We start from the raw sequence: 18796 nt of genomic DNA on the forward strand, positions 1-18796 counted from the left end.
CCCTTTACAAGGATTGTTGTCATAATAGAGACTTTAGCCATATCTGGCACAATCTCGGATTTCGCGTAGATAGCAAAACCTTTCGGGCATGCCCGATTCAAAATATTTGTTTTAGCGCTTTACCAATAACACATGCTGAATTATACGTGAATAAACACCACTAATATAATACTTGATATTATCGAAAATCAACTTGTAATGAACTGTTTAATTTCTGTCATAATATATAATAATCAATCAATAAAAAAAAGCATATTTATCTCTGTGATCTAACAAATCACTGCAAGTTCTTATATCAGAACTTGCATAGATAATGGAGATATCCAATGCGTTGTTTAAATAAATTTAATATTGCATTTTTTTAAGTGACAGATAAAAAAATCGAAAGAATCATTCGATTGCTTTTAGAAAATACTTTGCATCGAAACGAATTTGCGAGCGCAATAAGAATGAAATAATTGTACCCTATAACAACTATCATTTTCATTCTTGCTATTACGAGCAAAGAACATTGATTTCTCTCCACTTTGTGAAAAATTATATTTATAAGCAATCACTTATTCTCCATTAACTGTCTTCAATTACGATATTATATAATCCATAGAATCAAGGCTTAGCTTTGCCGATTTACTACTGATCATTCGTTTAGAACCATTTCACATATAACAACGAATATTAATGTTATATAATCAATAAGATACGATGCATTGTCGATAACAAATCGGACGGTTCAATGGGCAACTTTGTGATTTATCTTCTAATAGAGGCTTTCAAATCTTGTTTGTGGAAATTTAATATAGTAACGCAAAAAATCACATTATCAAATTATCTCGAGCTCATTATACTTGAACAAAGTAACTATTCTTGCAATTTTATACACAAACTTTTTATTCTAATATTATCAATTGTCTGCATTGCAATCTGTTCTCTGTCAAACAGAATATTTTATTTTTTAACCACAAAACTACAATTACATGCAACAGGCATGATTAAAAGATTCAATAGTCTCATTTTTCATATCCATCTCATATATAGTATGGGTATATTTTCCTTGTCAACCTGTGTAGTAATATCAGAACCGGAAGTAGATAATCCTTTCTATGCCATACAATGACCAAAAAATAAAATAAAATAAAATAACCTAATCACTATCACGTTATTAAATAATAAAACAATAATATTATAGTTATTATAAGTAATTTATAAAAGCTCAGTAATAGTTTTAATGATTTCTCTACTACATCCCAATTTGGCTCATTCTAGCTTTTAAATATAATTAGCCAAATTTGATTAGCCTTCTGATTGATCTTTGCCTATTAATAATTTTGACTTTGACTCACATTTTTCTGTGAAGTCACAATCTTCAGATTTGGAAGATTAACTAGAGAAATCATACATCTTAAAATACTGAGTTTAGGGTCTACATTCCGGCACTGAAGGTTTTTTTTAACTCGATGATGGTCTTTTAACTCGCGCAATCAAGCATTTAAATTAATTCTTTCGAAGCTATGTAAAAGCACATTTAAAATATATTTTGATCATTTGCTTTGACATTATTCAAGTAAAATTTCCTAACAGGGTCTGTATATCCATCACCGAATTAATATCTATATTTACGTACTATAAGTACTACGAGTAGTAAGGAAAATGACTCCAGGATGAATATTTATAATTAAAACCCATTTTCATCCAATAAACTAAATATCAAAATTTGATAAATCTGTCAAGAATGTTAATCAGGCACTTTTTGGAACAAAAATTAATTAATACTCCCTTCTGTAAACTGTCGATATTTTTGTGAAATATAATTATAAGTATCTTTGATTGTTCATGGAAACTCGATGCTAAACAAATGTTCATTCATCAATTTCCATTCAATCTTTTATACATAAAATAAAAAAATTTTTCAAACCATAACACCATGTTGTGCCAACAATTGCTTCCTTTGGTGAAGACTTGGGGATTCCATGGTAATTTCATCATTTCTCACACTATCGAATGACTTGGAAGTTTTGAAATTATTTAGGACATTCAAGCAATTGTTGCTCGTCATTTCGAGGGACTTGGATCTCAGTGACGCGCTAGCTAACTTCTTGATGGTTTCTGAGATAGGATATTTGAAATCCGTTCTCTCTATTTCTCTTTCCTTGATTCTTTGATTATCGTCGACCGCCAATAAGGAATCTTTCTTCTCCACTTTTTTAGATTCTATTTCCTTCTGTTTGTCTATTTTGGGATCTTCATGCTTCATCCTTTGATTTTCGTTCTCGTCAGTTTTTATGTTTCTATGTGCAGTCACAGTTTCCGATTGATTCTTAAACGACTCCAATCGCGAACGATCGCTCTCTTCCTCTTCCTTCCTATCGTCTTGACCTAATAAAGACTTTGGTGGGGCCTCCACGTAACCGCTCTCATCGCTATCGGCTTCCTCGTCGAGAGAATCCAGAGTTAAAAATGAAGTCTCTTCGTTTCGCAGAAATTCACGGCCTGTCCTATCAGGATATTTCTCCTTCGCTCGCCTCTCTCTATTTTGTTGTTCTTCGATCCTGTTCAATATCTCGCCCCTCGGCCGATAATCCACTACGTCATCAAGATCCTCAATATCTTCAAAATCGAACATATTCGAAGCAGTGTCCTCCTCTTCTTCTTCTTCCATCGATTCTTCTTCCTCACTTCTTAGAGGAAACCTCTTCATGGAGTCTACAGGATTAAAACGAGGGCTACCGGCACATGTCATGAAATGAGGCGAGCCTTCCGAATTCCTTCGTGGTCCTAGTCCTTTGTTAACTCGGTTCTCCGAGAAAACGACCCTCTTCATTGATCCCCGCCGATCGTTTTGATCTGGAAAAGTTTTAAAGGTAAGCAAGTTTCAAAGAGAGAAATGACATTATGACTTCATATGTCGCGCACCAACGGTACAACTCGTCAAGCAACTGCCCTTTTCAAACGTATAATCAAATATCAAAATCTCTACCGTTATACGCCCCTTCTAAAAAACTTTAAACTTTTAAAAATAAAAATATGTATACTGATAATGAGCAGAAAGAAAGATTCAATGTTCCGTAAAATGGTATTATATAAATACAGTGCTCGAAAATAAATACGGTATTAGCTATATATTTTTAGCTTATCGACGTTAAGTAAAAGATAAATATTCTCTAGTTCAACTTTCATAATATTAAAGTCGCATACAAAAATTTAATATGCAAGGTTACAATCGTTTATTTTAATTACATATTACAATACAAGATATATGCATAATTTCAAGTCCATTACATCTATGTAACTGCTTTTGCATGATATTTTACAGTATAGAATTTAAAAAAAGAGGCGCATGGAAGAAGAATTATCACTTGCTTTTCGTAATTTTGATAAAGTCTTATTCGACCGTAATAAATTCTGCAAACAATACTAACTTCCTGCGAGGTGTTCCTCTGCACCGATGGCTCTCTCCTCGCTTGTCGCCGTACTGGCGGTTTCGCATCCGCTGGAAATGCTACCGTTTTCGTCAGAGGACTCGCGATTGAGAGCGTCCAACAGCCTGGCTATCCTCCAGCTATCCTGATCCTCCCAACTACGCGCCACGGTTTCCAAGGAACGCAATTCCTCCAGCAGCCTCTGCTGTTCTATCTCCTCGGCTACCGTATCCTCTTCGATCGCTGATAGCTTTGGCGCGCTCTTCGATCTTTCCAAGGGCGGTCGATAGTTCTGGCCACCGGTGCTCAGAAGAAGCTTCCTACGTGGCAAAGACGGATTGTCGTACAACGCGCTTGCCAGAGACAGCCTGTAACAATTTGTTATCATGATAATCGATCTCGTTAATATAAGATGTTGCCGTAATATCGTATTTCTCCCAGCTATGAATTTCGTAATAAACAGAATTAATCCTTTTAGCAATTTTTTTTTTTTATTTAATGGAAGTAGATTTTATTATTCTATATGTTTTTCTCTCGTAATAATTTTGTTAGCCATATGTTACTTTCTGCTGATTCACATATATCTGGAGAAAAATCATATAAATCTCCAACTATTATAAGTTATTAATCGATTAAAATCATAAAATTTAATTTATTAAAATTGTTATATATAATTCATCAACTTATTAAAATGCGCTTTATTTGTTCCTTATATTTTCTTCGATAAAAAAAAAAAAGATTTTTAATGACGCAATGAAAGAAGTAGCGAGCTAATCGTATTAGTGCAATTCCAACAGAAGTATTAATGTTTGACCTATGACTTGGAAACACTGACCCGAATGTACATCGACCGGTGATCACTTCTCGTCCTGGATCGTGACTCGATCACACGTACACATAACGATTTACAATCGTGATCGGAATCGTGATTGTACGGTAGATGCATAAACGTGCGTAACTGCGCGTATTTCTCAGGAGCGAGAGAGAGAGAGAGAGAAAGAGAAGAGAGTAAAGAAAGAAAATTTCTCTTCTCTCTTCAATTAAGTAGTGGAACCTAATTTGTATGGTCGACGATATAACGAATGCGGCATGATAAAAATGCGAAGAATGCGCGCCATTGCCCGATATTGAAATGAGCCTAACGGAAACTCGGAGAATTCTATATTTGGGAAATTATGTCGCGCGATTGATCTGTTCAGTTTTAATTAGAAGCGAAATAGATACATGAATTATAAACATTTAAATTTATATTAATATTAATTATTATTAATTATATTTCATAATATTATAAATTTTATATTAATACGCACATTTTGAAACAGTCCTCAAATAATTAATCGACCAAAAAAAATTGAATAAAAAGTTACACGCCGCACATACATATAAATGGTTCTTAGATAATTGATTGAGAAATAAAAATTTGAAAGAAAATTTTATATATAGTTTTTTTATTTAGCATATCGAGAATACAGACGCGCGTAAATATATTTTGTTATATATGTCTTATTAATTCCCCTCTAATACACTAGTTTTAATTCCCTTTGTAATGTATGTCTTATAAATTCCCCTCTAATACTCTAGTTTTAATTCCCAGTAAATATTGAGCAATATCTCGCAAAATACCGCCGTAACATTTGCTAATTCTCACTCACTGTTTGTAAGCTTAAGATAGTACCCGTTAATTACCACAATCTTGTAAATTCCACCGTGACTCCTTCCACTTATCTCTATCATTTCCGAGAAAGAAATACAAGTTTGATATTAATACTTGATTCGTTAAATCTTTTTGAATAATTAACTGTCAATAATTTAATATTGAAATAACGAAGAATTTCCTCTCAGCTGATGTAATTTGCTGCTAGCAGCACATAATACTGTCACAGTGTCATTCTTACCTGGCATTTTGCCTGGAGACCTTATCTCGGCGAAATTCCAAGAGCGCCTGTTGTAGCCTGGCGTTCAGAATAGAGGCGAGTCTTCTCGCGATGGATTCCTTGCTGCATAGAGCCGCATGGCACCTCAATTCGGGCCTCAATCTGCGACCCTCGTGCCTGTATACCCAGACGAAGAGTCGCGGATGCGAAACTGGGGCCGTGCAGTAAGTCACACGGTGGGCCCAGTACTCGGTGAGACCGTGGTCCTTCGTGGTCGCGGTCAGACCGCCGTTGGTTATCGTCAGTCTCATAGAGACGTCGGGCCTGCTGCTGGTCATATAGTTCCGCCACAAGGTCGATACAGGCTTCTCGACGCAGCCTTCACCTGCGGAAGCATTGAGATTCTTAAACTTCTAGAATTGTTACATGACGCTAGGGTTTTATATTAATATCAAAAGTCGTTTAGAAGTTTTCAATATTTTGTAAAATTTTAACGCAGGATCGTTTGAGTTATTTCGTACAAAAAAATTAAACTATAATGTTTTCTCAAGAGGTTTTTTATAAATAATTTCATATTACTAGTTCAAAGAGTACAATCGAAAATGTCATACGGAATTGTCGGTTCAACAAAAATATGTATGTCATTTTAGGACTTATCACCTAGGTATGTACGATATACGCGCACGCCTGTGTGCAGCTATGTATTACGACATTTTTGTCGCGATTGAACATACGGATGAGATAGAGCTTCGCGTTTCATGTTCTCCGCGGTATATTCTGACTTTCGATACAGTTCGATTCGCCGCTACGCGCCGATTTGGATCGCGTTACCAATTTAGAGATACAGGAAACGCAAGTACAGTTACTTAGCAGAGTTCGAAAGCGAGCTGAGCCGACAGGCGAAATAGGAAGGGAGAAATAAAGAAAGAAAGAGAGAGAGAGGGGGAGGGAGGGAGGGAGGGAAGCAGGGAGAAAGGTGCCGGCAAGAAAAAATAAAAAGGAGAGAGACGGCGATGTGAGATAGGTACGCAATGCTGGAGTCCTTGCAAGAAAAAAAAAACAAAAAAGACAAAAAAACAAAAAAAAACCGCGATTCCTCGTGCAAATCTAAAAGCGGTTCTCGTTTATCGATGTAAATGTAAACGATCCAGTATTTATACTCTAATTAGCACGGCAGTGATAAATTTAAATCTAGTCCAAGCGGGTAAACATGATTTTGAAAAATTTTTTTCATCGCGTTCAAGGAAGATTTCATCCTTGCCAATCTTTTTCGACACAATCCGATACATATATGACACCATAAAGTTCTTGATAATTATAAATATAAGAGGTAAACTATAATTTATTTGCCAGTGAATAAATTAATTCGATTAATAATTGCGAACGCTTATACGGATCCTATCTCTGACAATGCGTCACATCGGACGAATTGCCTTGCCGGTCAAGATCGATAATCGTAACACAATTGACGACAAAGCGGCGATTTTCTGAAGCAACAAAAAATTCCTTGGCATTTTATGCAACGTCTTAGATCAGTGTTATGCAAATAGCGTGCTACGCGCGTAATTTCTCAACGTCACCGGCTGCTTTTAATTTATATACAGAATGCTTGATAACGACAGGCTTGATGGCTTGATAACGACTTTGAAAAAATACGGATAGGAAACAAGACATGTAAGATGATTAAAAGCAATACTTATGCAATTAATTAAGAAATATAAACAAACTTTAACTAATTGGTTAAAAATTTATCACAAATATAAAAAATGTATTCTAGTCTTACTACCGTTTCATAAATATTCCATAGAGATGACTTCCATCAATTTATTTTAAGCTTAAAGAAAGCAGCATTATCGAAAATTATTTATTCTGTAAATTTTACATTAATCATCTATTAAATGATTAATGTAAAATATGTTAATTGCGTCTGAGTTAAAACATTGATGCTATAATAAGATAATGTTATTTTGCGGTTATTTAAAATTGTTAAATAGAAAAAAACATAATATATCTCTAAAATCTTTTGCATGCATAATTAAACAATTATAAAAAAAATGTGCGCACGCAAAAAATGATATAATCATATAATATAAGATATAATTATATATATAAGAAAAAGCACATTTATATAAATAAAACTAGCTAAGAAATATTGTTCATAAATTTTTAATCATAGCATATTTATAATTCAGCAAATACAATTGATTGCTATTAATGCAATAAGCACTCTCTAGACTCTAGACAATGAATAAAAAAAGGAGTGTATCATATCAATGCTTTGCACGAGACCGATATAGAGGAATGACATGGAATTTTGCTCGTGCGTGTTTATTAAATTCCGTGTGCTTGTCCAAGAAAGACCCTGTGATCAGAAGCAGATGACTAAGGCGTGCGTATTCACTTTAGCAGCATTTAAACGATGCGTTTGCGTCTTCGAAGCGACGCGATAGATTGGACATTGGTCGAAGAGACGAGATATCTCTTTGAATCCGACGAATTATTATTATTCTGAAAAAGATACGGTTCGCCTCTGTCATGCGATTTCGCAAATCGTCCGTGATACCTACGCGGATCTTCAAGCGAATCCACGCTACTTATTGAAGGAGATAATCGCGCGAGTTCGTCCTCGTTTCTTTTTTCGTTTCCATCTTCCTGCGCGGGATGTAAATATTAAGACGTGAGCCATACAAACCTAATGCTTTTCTCGCGTTTATTAGCGCTAAGTGATCGTAACGTGATTCCACTTACTGAATATCTCGGAAAAAAAAAAGATAAGCCGTATCTGTCATTTCAAATGAACGTCGAGAGAAAGCATGCATGTCTATGCAAATCGAGATCTGCGCTCGGCAATCGAGCTGTGACCGACTACCCGGAAAAAAAGGGGCATGAAATCGAATGCAAATGAACCGCGGATAACAATGATGGTTCTGTGCATGCCTGGCTAATTTGCGTATAGGAAGCCTCATACATTCTCAGTGGAACAACATTTTATTCCGAGCGTGTCCGGAGAAAGTGCGCGCGCGGGGAGATCCGATAAAAGCGATCCCTCGCTGCAGGTGAAACGCCAGCGTCCATTGGCGTGCCGAGAAATGTTTTTCGATTGCAACATTGTTTTGAAAAAATGAAAGGCTTCACGGATGAAGGAGCAAAATGAGAAGAGAAGAAAATCCTTGAAGAAATTCTCGATCTCTTTATTCAATTCTATGTGGATTTTATTTCAAAAGTAACTTGTAACATACACATTGTTGAGAACTGATTAATATTTTTATTTAACGAACATCTTTTAAATCCCAACAAATAATTTTGAGGGTCATATAAGTTGCCCGCTTGTAATATAAACGAGTATATCCTGTAAATCTGTTAAAACAAACTAGCGAAAATCCGTATTCCATGACGAGTCAAGCGCGAATATTGCGATCGAATTATTGCGAACGGAAAAGCAGGCGGTCTGGAACGACGCGGAACAGGAAGCGATGGCGAGGAGGGTACCAAGAGATTGTCACCGCCAAACTATAACGTTAACACGTTAGATGCTCGATATTGAAGGTAATGCTGTGACCGACCGTTAATTTTTCCTCCGTTAACTGCTGCCATGCGTATCGGCTCTCATGCATTTTGTCCGGATTTCGCGAAAATTCGCGCATCGCAGAACGCCACGAAACTTTCCACGAGAAAATAACATTGGCATCGCATGACGAGACCGAATGTCGCGTGCAGTCAGACGATGAATAACGTTACATAGATGTAGGGTAAACGGTGCAATAATAACGGAGCCCCCTTTTAAACGAAGTAAATCATTCCTTAGAAACTCTAACACTCTTGAGCAAATAATTTTCATATATCACTTCTACGTTTAATTACTCAATGAATTATATATCTTTGCACTATGCATATTTTTTTCCATACATTTAATTTTGGTTTATAAATACCGATCTAGAAATAAATATTTCAGTATTTCCTATTTATAATTTGGATATTATCAATGCTCGAAATGTCTATTAAAATTAATACTACGTTTTAAATATTTTATTCATTTGGAAAAAAAAAAAACACAAGAGAAGATATTTCTCACGGAGAGAAATATTGTTATAACCAATAATAATGATAAATAGTCCTGTATGTGCGCGAATATATCATTTTCAAAAAACGCGTATCAATCATTTTGTAATAAAAAGAGGAAATATATTTTCAATAGAAAATAATTATATAATTGTATAATAAGCATACCATTCTTATATAATGCGCAATATAAAACTGTGCAAGAATATATTACAATTATTACGATAATTCAGTAATAATAGGAAAATAGTCTTGGAATGATTTATTAGTTTGTGTCACTCTATTTAAGATGCAAGCGGAGTCTCTTATATAATTACACAATACGAAATGCTCTAGAAGCTTATCCGGGAGGAAGTTTCAAAAATATAATAATTTAACGACACACACACATATATAGCAAAACTTCAAAGTTTATAACTTTAGCGTGACTGCGCGCCACATTTTCCTTTCATTGATGTTTTTCATTTCATCGCCGACGTTTATCGCAACCTTTTTACGAGCACTTCCTGACTTTTGCGGTTTTCACAAAATTGCTTGTTTTTGGACATAATTTTAAATTAAAAAGCAGTTGCAACGTGTTATATTTATGAACTTTGCATAATTTTTCTTTATATAAGCTAAAGCTTATCTATATATGGAAGGAAGTAATATTCTAATAATTCCTGTAGTTATATAAAAATATAGCGTTTCATATATATATAGTATAAATCTTATATAAACATCAAATTAGTATGTAAATTCATATAATAAAAAAGAAGTATGATAAATTATATATTTGCATTTGCTACTTTATTTATTAAATCATGATAAATATCAATACGAAAGATGTATCAAGTGCCCTTTTATATGCAAATACATAAATGTATTTATGCGAAATATAAATATGACAAAGAAATTATAAAGTTAAATTATTATTTTCGAAGTAAAATACATAATTTCAAAATACTTGCTACAGATTTTCAGGATCAAATACTTTTATCTTCACAAATATAATAGTTTTTAAACTATTTATATATAATATATAATGCACTGGTTTCACGCAGAGCTATCATATTTATTGAAATTTCTTTTCATAAATTAAGACACCATTAAAATAAAGTCTACTTGAAATTAAATAAAAGTTACGATTTTATTTCTATTTATAGATTCAAAACTTAATTTACGAGATTTAAATTTCAGTGCAAATTTACTTTGGCTGATGTAACGATCGAGTTCACACTGTGTAATACTCTCAGTCAACGGCAAACAATAAAAGCGAACAAAAGATTCCTATGTGAGACTCGCTAACTAATATGCTGTTAACTTCACAGAAATGAATAAGTGGATAATTAATGAAAAGCGAAACACGTCTTAAAGTTTCTAGAATGTAATATGACCGTGAGTAAAAAAGAGGATACCGCGCTCTCCCGGTATAATTCGCAGCTTATTATCAGACATGTAGAATTGCGCAACTTGTCAGAAATACAACGTGCCTATTACTTTTCAATATCACGATCAAATATAAATTGAACACGTAGTAGTGTAAATCGCATGATTGCAAAAAACAAAAAAAAAACAAAAAAAAATCGCGATCGGCGTCCGCTTTATCAAGAGATAAAATAAAAATATGTCCTCGCAGAAACTATAAAAATAAAACGGTATGGTAAGCAATCTTTTTTAGCGTTTTTTGTGACATTGATCTTATAAGAGCGGAAAATTAATAATTTTAATTTTAATCTTTCGCTTCCATCAAGACTTTCACTTCCAAGAATTTTATAATCGTAGATATTTCCTTTCTTTATTTATCATAATCAAAAATACGTACATGTAATTTTAAAATCATGCGATACTTTATTGCGTTTCTTGGATGAAGTTTAAGTTATGAATAATTAATTTATTACATAAATCGCAAAATTTTTTAAAATTTAATAATAATTGAAGAATACAAAGAAACCCTACGAAAAAAACTCTATTTTTATTTTCTATAAATTTATTTTAAATTTTTTTAGATCATTATTTAAACATGTAATTTTTTAAAAATAAACATGACAGCAAGGAAGTATAAAAATAAATTTTTTCGGACAGTTTGACGAAGCCATAAAATATTCTTGAATAAAATCCGCATGATATAGTATCTATAGTTTTTATATACAATACAAACATCTCATGAAAAATTCAGATATTTCTTTCAATAAATAAGCACCCTATGTTAAAGAAGAATAATTTTAGCTGTATCGCTCGTATGTTTTGTCGTCTATATGTTTTCCTTCTCAAATTGTCTTTTTTTCGGCTTTATGTAAGCTAAAAATGCATGGAGGATAAAATCTCGTGCGTATTATTTTAGAAGGTGACGCGAAGGTCGACGAGAACAAGTTCGAGGCAAAACTGGAAATCATAGCGCGAATTCGATGAAGGACCAGCAGCACAGAGAGCGGAGCTTTCTTAATATTTTTTATTTCTCGAATCACGACCTCGACGCGGTAAGACCGTTAGCCTTCCGAAGCTAAATTGTAAGCATGTTATTGTATATGTGTGCGTCTGTCTATTGCATAGAACGGCATTCCGGAATATTAAACAATTTTTTAAATATATAATATATTAGTCTATACATATGATGTTAATCGAGAGTAAAAGCTTTCGTTCTTCTTGGATTTTAGATCAAATTTGAATATTCTTCAAATATACTTAAATCATTTGATATATAATAAATTTGGATTTAAATAGACTACAATTTTAAGTAAATATATATATAATAATATATGTAATACATTGTAGTACATATGTAATACATTGTAATAAACTATATTTTGATTATATATCAATGAAAACGACAGTAAAGCAACTTTCGTTATCAGTCAAACATAACTTAAGTTTCTGATGCAGTTCGAATCTAAAAAAGCGACGTAAAACTAATCTTTATTTTTTTTAAATAGTCACATCTATAAAAGAAATCTCTGTGTTTCATATTGCTATTATAAAGCTAATCTTTCTCTTACGTGTCTTATTAGATTGAATTGATTCACTCATTGCAACATATTGCAACGTTAATCGGTATAATCTGATAAGAATCTCATACGCTTGTGTCTTATAATAACAGAAGAGAAATCATTTTCGAAACATAATGAAAATGATTTTTTACAATATGTGTTATTAAAAAACCGATATACTGATTTTATCATCACGTCGATGTGGTTAACTGATTTTCGACTGGAAATTCCATGTTTTGTTTTTAGATCCCCTTCTCGTATCAGTTCCACGCTGATTAAAGATACAAACATGACGTATTAAACCTGCCGCGATAAAGAGCTAAGGCTATTTATAGTCCATGCTCATGCCACTATTCGGCACTAAGTAAAATTGTCATTCTAATACCACGTTTCTGCTATTTTAAGAAAAAGATCATTGAATATCTGCGTATAATTACACAAAAACTTTCAAGAATAATATTCTAGTAATCAGGATTATTATATTATTTATAATATAAATATTCTTTAATTTTAGAATGCATATATTCTCATAAGGTACATACTATTTAAGAAGAAAGATACATCGAAGCTACACAGAAAATAGTTTGAATATCTCTAAAGCTTCTTAATTTCCTTATTATCGTATTTAATTACGATAATAATTACCATTAATGATAAATGTTATATCTGTACCAATCAGTACAAATATTCAATCAGCTGTGTGTACCCGTTTTACATCATCCGATTTTTAAGGCGGAACACTAAATACAATCAATCGATCCCGGTTAGGGCCACTAATACATATAATGTACGACCGCTATTCGCACATACGTATGTAACATACATCGTCAAGTGGCAACATTCCGCATACCGGCTTACCTCGAGGGACAATTATGAATTAATTAATCATCGAATAGACGTCAGCGAATAAGCCGTACCGTAATAATGGCACTGTCGACGACGATTAAAAGGCCGTGGTGAAAAGATGACGTAGAGAGAAAGTCAGGGGCTTTGTGCCGTGTATACGCCTATGTCCGGTCATTGCACTACATAATTCCTTCTCCTTTTTAACTTCGCGCGCAGTGATGATCGCTCTACAGTCATGTCAGTGCTCGAAATTTCATCGAATTGCTTTCCGTTTATTGTTGCGATCGTATTTCGATCGCGATCGACCGTTTTCAGAGTGCTCGTGCACGAAGCAAGCCGGAAGGCCGTGTCATTTTGCGCACAACATAGAGGGAACGTGAGAGAGAAGGTCACGTGCCGCCTTCGTTATCACGAAAGTCGCGTTTTCGGAAGTCGCAACTTTCTCACTAGCGTTAATACCTCGGCAAACTTGAAACTGGTTTTTGTTTAGCAAAAATTCGACGGAGGAATTTGCCGAGAAGGTGTGATATCTTTTCAAATCTTAAGATTAAATAATTGATTAAATCTTTATTAAATAAATATTCATTCTTAATTAAATTTCAATTCATCATTATATAAATCTTGATTAAATCATATCTTTTTTAAGAAATACGATAAATAAAGCTATAAATATAAAGCGCATCCGCTGAATCAGCTATTGCGTTTGTGAACAGATAACGAAATCTTATTTTTCGACCAAAATTTCAAGTGGTCTTCGTAGCAAAAAAAAAAATTTTTTTGATATATTATCTCTTTTTAATCTCTCAAATTTTCTTTAATTATTAAAAGATTGATTAGCAATGCATGCGTATCATATTCATGATAAACCTTGACATTCGCGAAAAACAATACGATGTAACAAGACTCCAAATTAATCAAAAATTCATATCGTTTTGAAGATAAATTTCTCGATTGGGGAGAAAAGATTTATGCGAGAGGGCAATTTAACGCAGTGACAACGAGAAGGGTGAGACCCGTGTGCGATAAACGCTCGACCAATACGGAATTAATGATGACCTTGTTGCTTGTTGATCTACCGGCAAGAAGTATCGCGCACTTCCGGTTGATCATTTTGCACCAAGGCTGTATGATCGAGAGAATGCATGCATGTACGCGATCTATCTACCGTATATATCTATTGTTTTTAATTGCCGTTTATCTGAAGACGTAATTACCAATGACGAATACCGTCCGAATAAACCTTGGTTTAATTTTGTCTATCATTCCGATAACTCGATTGAATGAGGATAAAAGCCTCGATAATTGATGAGATATCGATTGTCAATTTTGGCAAATAATAATATTGCTCCAATTTATATAAATATTTATATGTAAGTAACAATTCCACAAACTCTACTTCTAGTTTAGTATAACATCGGCGAAAAATTTAAGAAATTTATAGTTTTAATTAATTATGCAACATTCTTATGATTAATGAAAAGACGGTTTTTTTCATGTAGTATATATTTTTCATATTATTTGTTATAAATGATAAATTATTTATTACTGTTTAAATAATAATTATTATATAAGCATGCGTGAATATTTGTGTGAATATTTTAGCTAGTAGTAAGATAAATTGTATATCTCTCTACCATTTGTCTCTCTTTTTTTTGGCGATTAAACATATATGCAAACTATTTACTTCAACTTCATAGATATATCATGTATTTTTTTTCATCTTATCTAAATGTATGTATTAAAATTTATTTGTATATGTGACAAATTAAGAGAGTTACTAAAGACTTTCAATACCTATGATTTTAATAATTTAATTTTTGAATTATTAAAAAATTGTGTAGGCGTTGAAAGTTTTCACACACACACACACAGTAATTCTCACAATTTATCACATACAAACAAATTTTAATACATATATTTAGATAAGTTGAAAAAAAGAAAATAAATGACATGTATGAATTTAAAGTAAATAGTTTGCATAGATGATGTCTGGTTAAATGATTTATAAGAAGTAATATATCTATCAAAAAATTGTCTTTTCATTAATAAGAATGTTGAATAATATAATTAATTAAAAATATAAATTTCTTAAATTTATCGCCCAAGTAGTTATACTAAATTAGAGGTTTGCAAAAATAACTTTTTTATATATTATAAATCTAAATGTATCCGTTTCATATCGTAATAAAATTTTTTTCTTTGTATTTTTTTTAGATATGTTATTTGTAATATTCTTTATAGAATAGAATAATTTTTTGTTTCTTCGTGTAAATTTAAATAGCTTAAGAGCGTAATCCTTATAAAATAATGTTTAATTATTTATTTCATATATGTATAATTTCATTAATAAATATTGAAATATTAACAATATATAAAATTTTAATATAAAAAATAAAAATTATATCTACGAAATTTAATATACCTTAAATTCTCTAAAATACTTTACGCTCTAATTTATAACGTGCATTGTTAGTTCAGCAGAAAGTTCTTTTAATTAATTGTTTTTGTCAAAAATTGCTTTATTAAAATACCAAATTAAATACCACAACGTAAGTTTTGGTATCCATTAAGTAAAAGTTTATCTCTTTCATTCGTATAATAAAATTATAAAATATAATTTGTAGTGACAAATGTAATTTCATAAAATCAAAGTTTCACTCACCCTTGGCCCATCCGGTCAGCACATTCCCGAGATACGCGACCTTGTAGGAGGGATCATACTCAGTTATCGACACGTTGCCTCTGTGTCGTCTCCAGAGTCGGCCCAGTCCTCTCTTCAGGGATCTCAGTGTTCTCTGACCGAATTCCTTGCTCGCGCCAGCTGGTTGCATAGTGCCATCGTTCTCATCGATAGGATCCGCAACAACATCACCCATCGTCTTCATCTTTGCGTTTTTCTCACACGCGGAGAATTTCGCCTCGATTTTCGCGTTCGTTTTGAGTTCACGTAAAAAAATTCTTTCTCGGCCGAATCACCACACTACATCGTGTCACTGCTTCTTCGCTGTGTTTTATCGTTCGATGTCGGAGAAGAGATAAATCTCTTACTCGTCTGGCCAAGATAGATAGAAGAGAGCTGTCTCGAGACTCCCGACCGGTGTCAGCGATCGAGGGAGATTGCAAAACTCGAATAAATTGTCGGCACTTTAAGCGACTGCTGATCACTTAGACAGGAACTGTCTGTCATTCGCCGTTTTCAAGGCCGCTGTCTTCCCCTATCGTTGCTCGCGCATGCGCGGAAAAATCGCAGCTTCGTTCTTTCGTGTGACCCCGTGTGTCATCTTCTTTTCTTCCGCGAATGTCACTGCGTGTTCTTCTTGCCCGCCGGCGAGATTCACGATACGTCTCTGAAATAAAACAAATGGTCGTTGACATAAGATCGATTTGCTCTACGCAAGGTCAATCAGTGACACCGCTCAACCTAATATACGTGCTATATTTTTTCGAATATAATATATAGATTCAATCAGAAAAAAAATATGCAAAATTTGTAACTCGCGAAAGTAGGTTGAAGTAGATCGATTGAAATTTATTGAATCTCGATTAAACTCATATATAATTCAATATGATCTTAAATATGTTGATTTTTTTAATGCTGTCAAATATGTGGTAACTAATTCGATTTTTTGCGAAACTTGTTGGAATCATTATCCAATAAATAAATCTCAAATATCCTTTAAAAAACTTTCTTTCATACGTTCTTTTTTATTTTCGCAGATCTTCAATTATATGAAAAAATACAAATTAGTATGTGGTAGAAATAAATTAGTGTACAATGTAATTAAAGCTAAAGATATTTATTTTGTGCAAATGAATTATCTACAAAAGAAATTATTAAATTAGAACTTGATGTATAAAAGCTTCTAATGTCCATTTTTAATGATCGTTATATCTTTATGACTTTAAACAAATTTCTTTAAAATTTCTTAAAATTCATCTTTGGTTCGCAATAACGTCATGAAAATGTCTGAAAAGTTCCGAGGTCAAGTGTTTAAGTATAATAAAAGAATTTTAGCATTGCCTCATAAAAACACAAATATTGACTCTATTAATTTTATCGCCTCGATCGAAAGGTCAATTCTCTGTGAAAGAAATAATTAAAAAAAAAAAAACCAATTCTTAGGAAAATTTCTTAATTTAAAATTGTACAAAAATATTCTTTTGTCTATATAATAATAAAATAATATAAAAAAGAAAAGGAGAACAAGAGAAAATATCTTTACACCGCTCACAATGGATCTCTAGAATTTAGGAAATCAAGAAAGTTGCTTTCAAACGTTTAAAAAGATTTACCGATAAAAAAAACATCGGTGAGCAGGATGTCTAGTCAAATCATATAAAACAAGTCTCTGAAAATTCCTTGATCTTTCAGGATATTTTTTTGTTCAAGATTCCAAGTAAAGAGAATATTTTACAGATCTTTTGGTGTGTGTTTGCACCTTTCTAAAAGAAATTTTTTTATTGTATGCGTTTTCGAATGATTTTCACTATACAAAGCAAAAATAGAGCCATTTAAGTTGTATGAACATAGACAGATATATATTTCTAATATATTTTAAACGCATAATTTTCACAACTTGGCTTATCGGTAAAATGCTGACTGATTAAAATATAAGAACAAAATTATTCAAGATAGAATTTTTTCAAAAATGTCTCAAATCCCAGTAAAATTCTATGACAATTCCCTGATTTTTCTACAGATTGTAAACTTGTTAAAATAAACAAAAGAAATCCCTAAACAAAAGAAATCCCTAAACAAAAGAAATTCTTGAGAAATCCAAGTTTTCTATGTTTTTCCAAGGAATAGACACCCTGATGAGGGAAACTAATGTAAAAAAAAAAAATCAGAATACGTAATAAATTGTACTTGGATTGCATCGAAATTTCTGTTGTCATAAAAAACAAGATAATATGAAGTTACTAGTTATTTTTTTTCCTGTGAAGAAAAACTCGTAATTATTAGCTAACTATCAGTGAGGCGCTGCCAATCGACATCAAATTAGTTTTTTTCCGGCATGTTTCGTGCAAGTATATTACACTTAACCAATATCAACAAAAAACGAAATTGCGCGTTCTTTACAGAAATTGTGCCAACATGAAAAATTACTTTTCATGCAACGCGCGATGGAACTTATATATACATATAACTCGCGTTGATAAGAATTTAAACGAGAACGAAAAGCAAACTTACGGTTTCGTGCCTTTTTAGTACAAGGCTGTTGCGTACTATGCTCGTTTTAAGACCGTACAATACGAGATATAGTGAATACGCGCGTTTGTCCAATTAATTTATCTCAACGGAAATTACGGTTTTCACCGGAAGTTTTGCCGGTCGGACTACCGCGAGATTTCTCAATCTCCGCCAAAATTCGTTCAACGCTGACATTCGTTTGCGCAGTAATTTCGTTTAACAATAAGACTTGAGACACGTATATAAAACAAAGATATAGTTTGCATAATACACGCAGTACAAATTATATAGAAATCACGTAAAACAAATATTATATTGTTTTCTATTTATTTATTTTTTTTTACAAACACTCAATTATTTGACCGTTAGAGTTAGCATTAAAAAGATTGATCGTGACTATGAATTCAGTTTTCTGTTAGAGAACTATTTCGCGCACTGCTGGAG

General features: G+C 32.8%; 1 protein-coding gene across 2 annotated transcripts in view; it reads right to left on the minus strand.

Annotated features, from left to right (window-relative positions):
* Nucleotides 1–6: 6 nt before the first annotated feature.
* Nucleotides 7–18796, minus strand: part of LOC115234625 — a 47388-nt gene continuing 28598 nt past the window's right edge. For both annotated transcript variants that reach the window (XM_029805825.1, XM_029805826.1), the window contains exons 2-5: nt 15824–16508; nt 5312–5675; nt 3417–3784; nt 7–2841 (exon numbers count right to left, since the gene is read on the minus strand). In XM_029805825.1, coding sequence (XP_029661685.1) covers nt 1907–2841; nt 3417–3784; nt 5312–5675; nt 15824–16046 — 1890 coding nt within the window. In that variant the 5' untranslated portion in view covers nt 16047–16508 and the 3' untranslated portion in view covers nt 7–1906. The remainder of the gene's footprint in view (nt 2842–3416; nt 3785–5311; nt 5676–15823; nt 16509–18796) is intronic.

This window comes from Formica exsecta, unplaced genomic scaffold (assembly GCF_003651465.1).
Source record: "Formica exsecta isolate Colony F162 unplaced genomic scaffold, ASM365146v1 scaffold201, whole genome shotgun sequence".
In the NCBI taxonomy this organism is placed as follows: Eukaryota; Metazoa; Arthropoda; class Insecta; order Hymenoptera; family Formicidae; genus Formica; species Formica exsecta.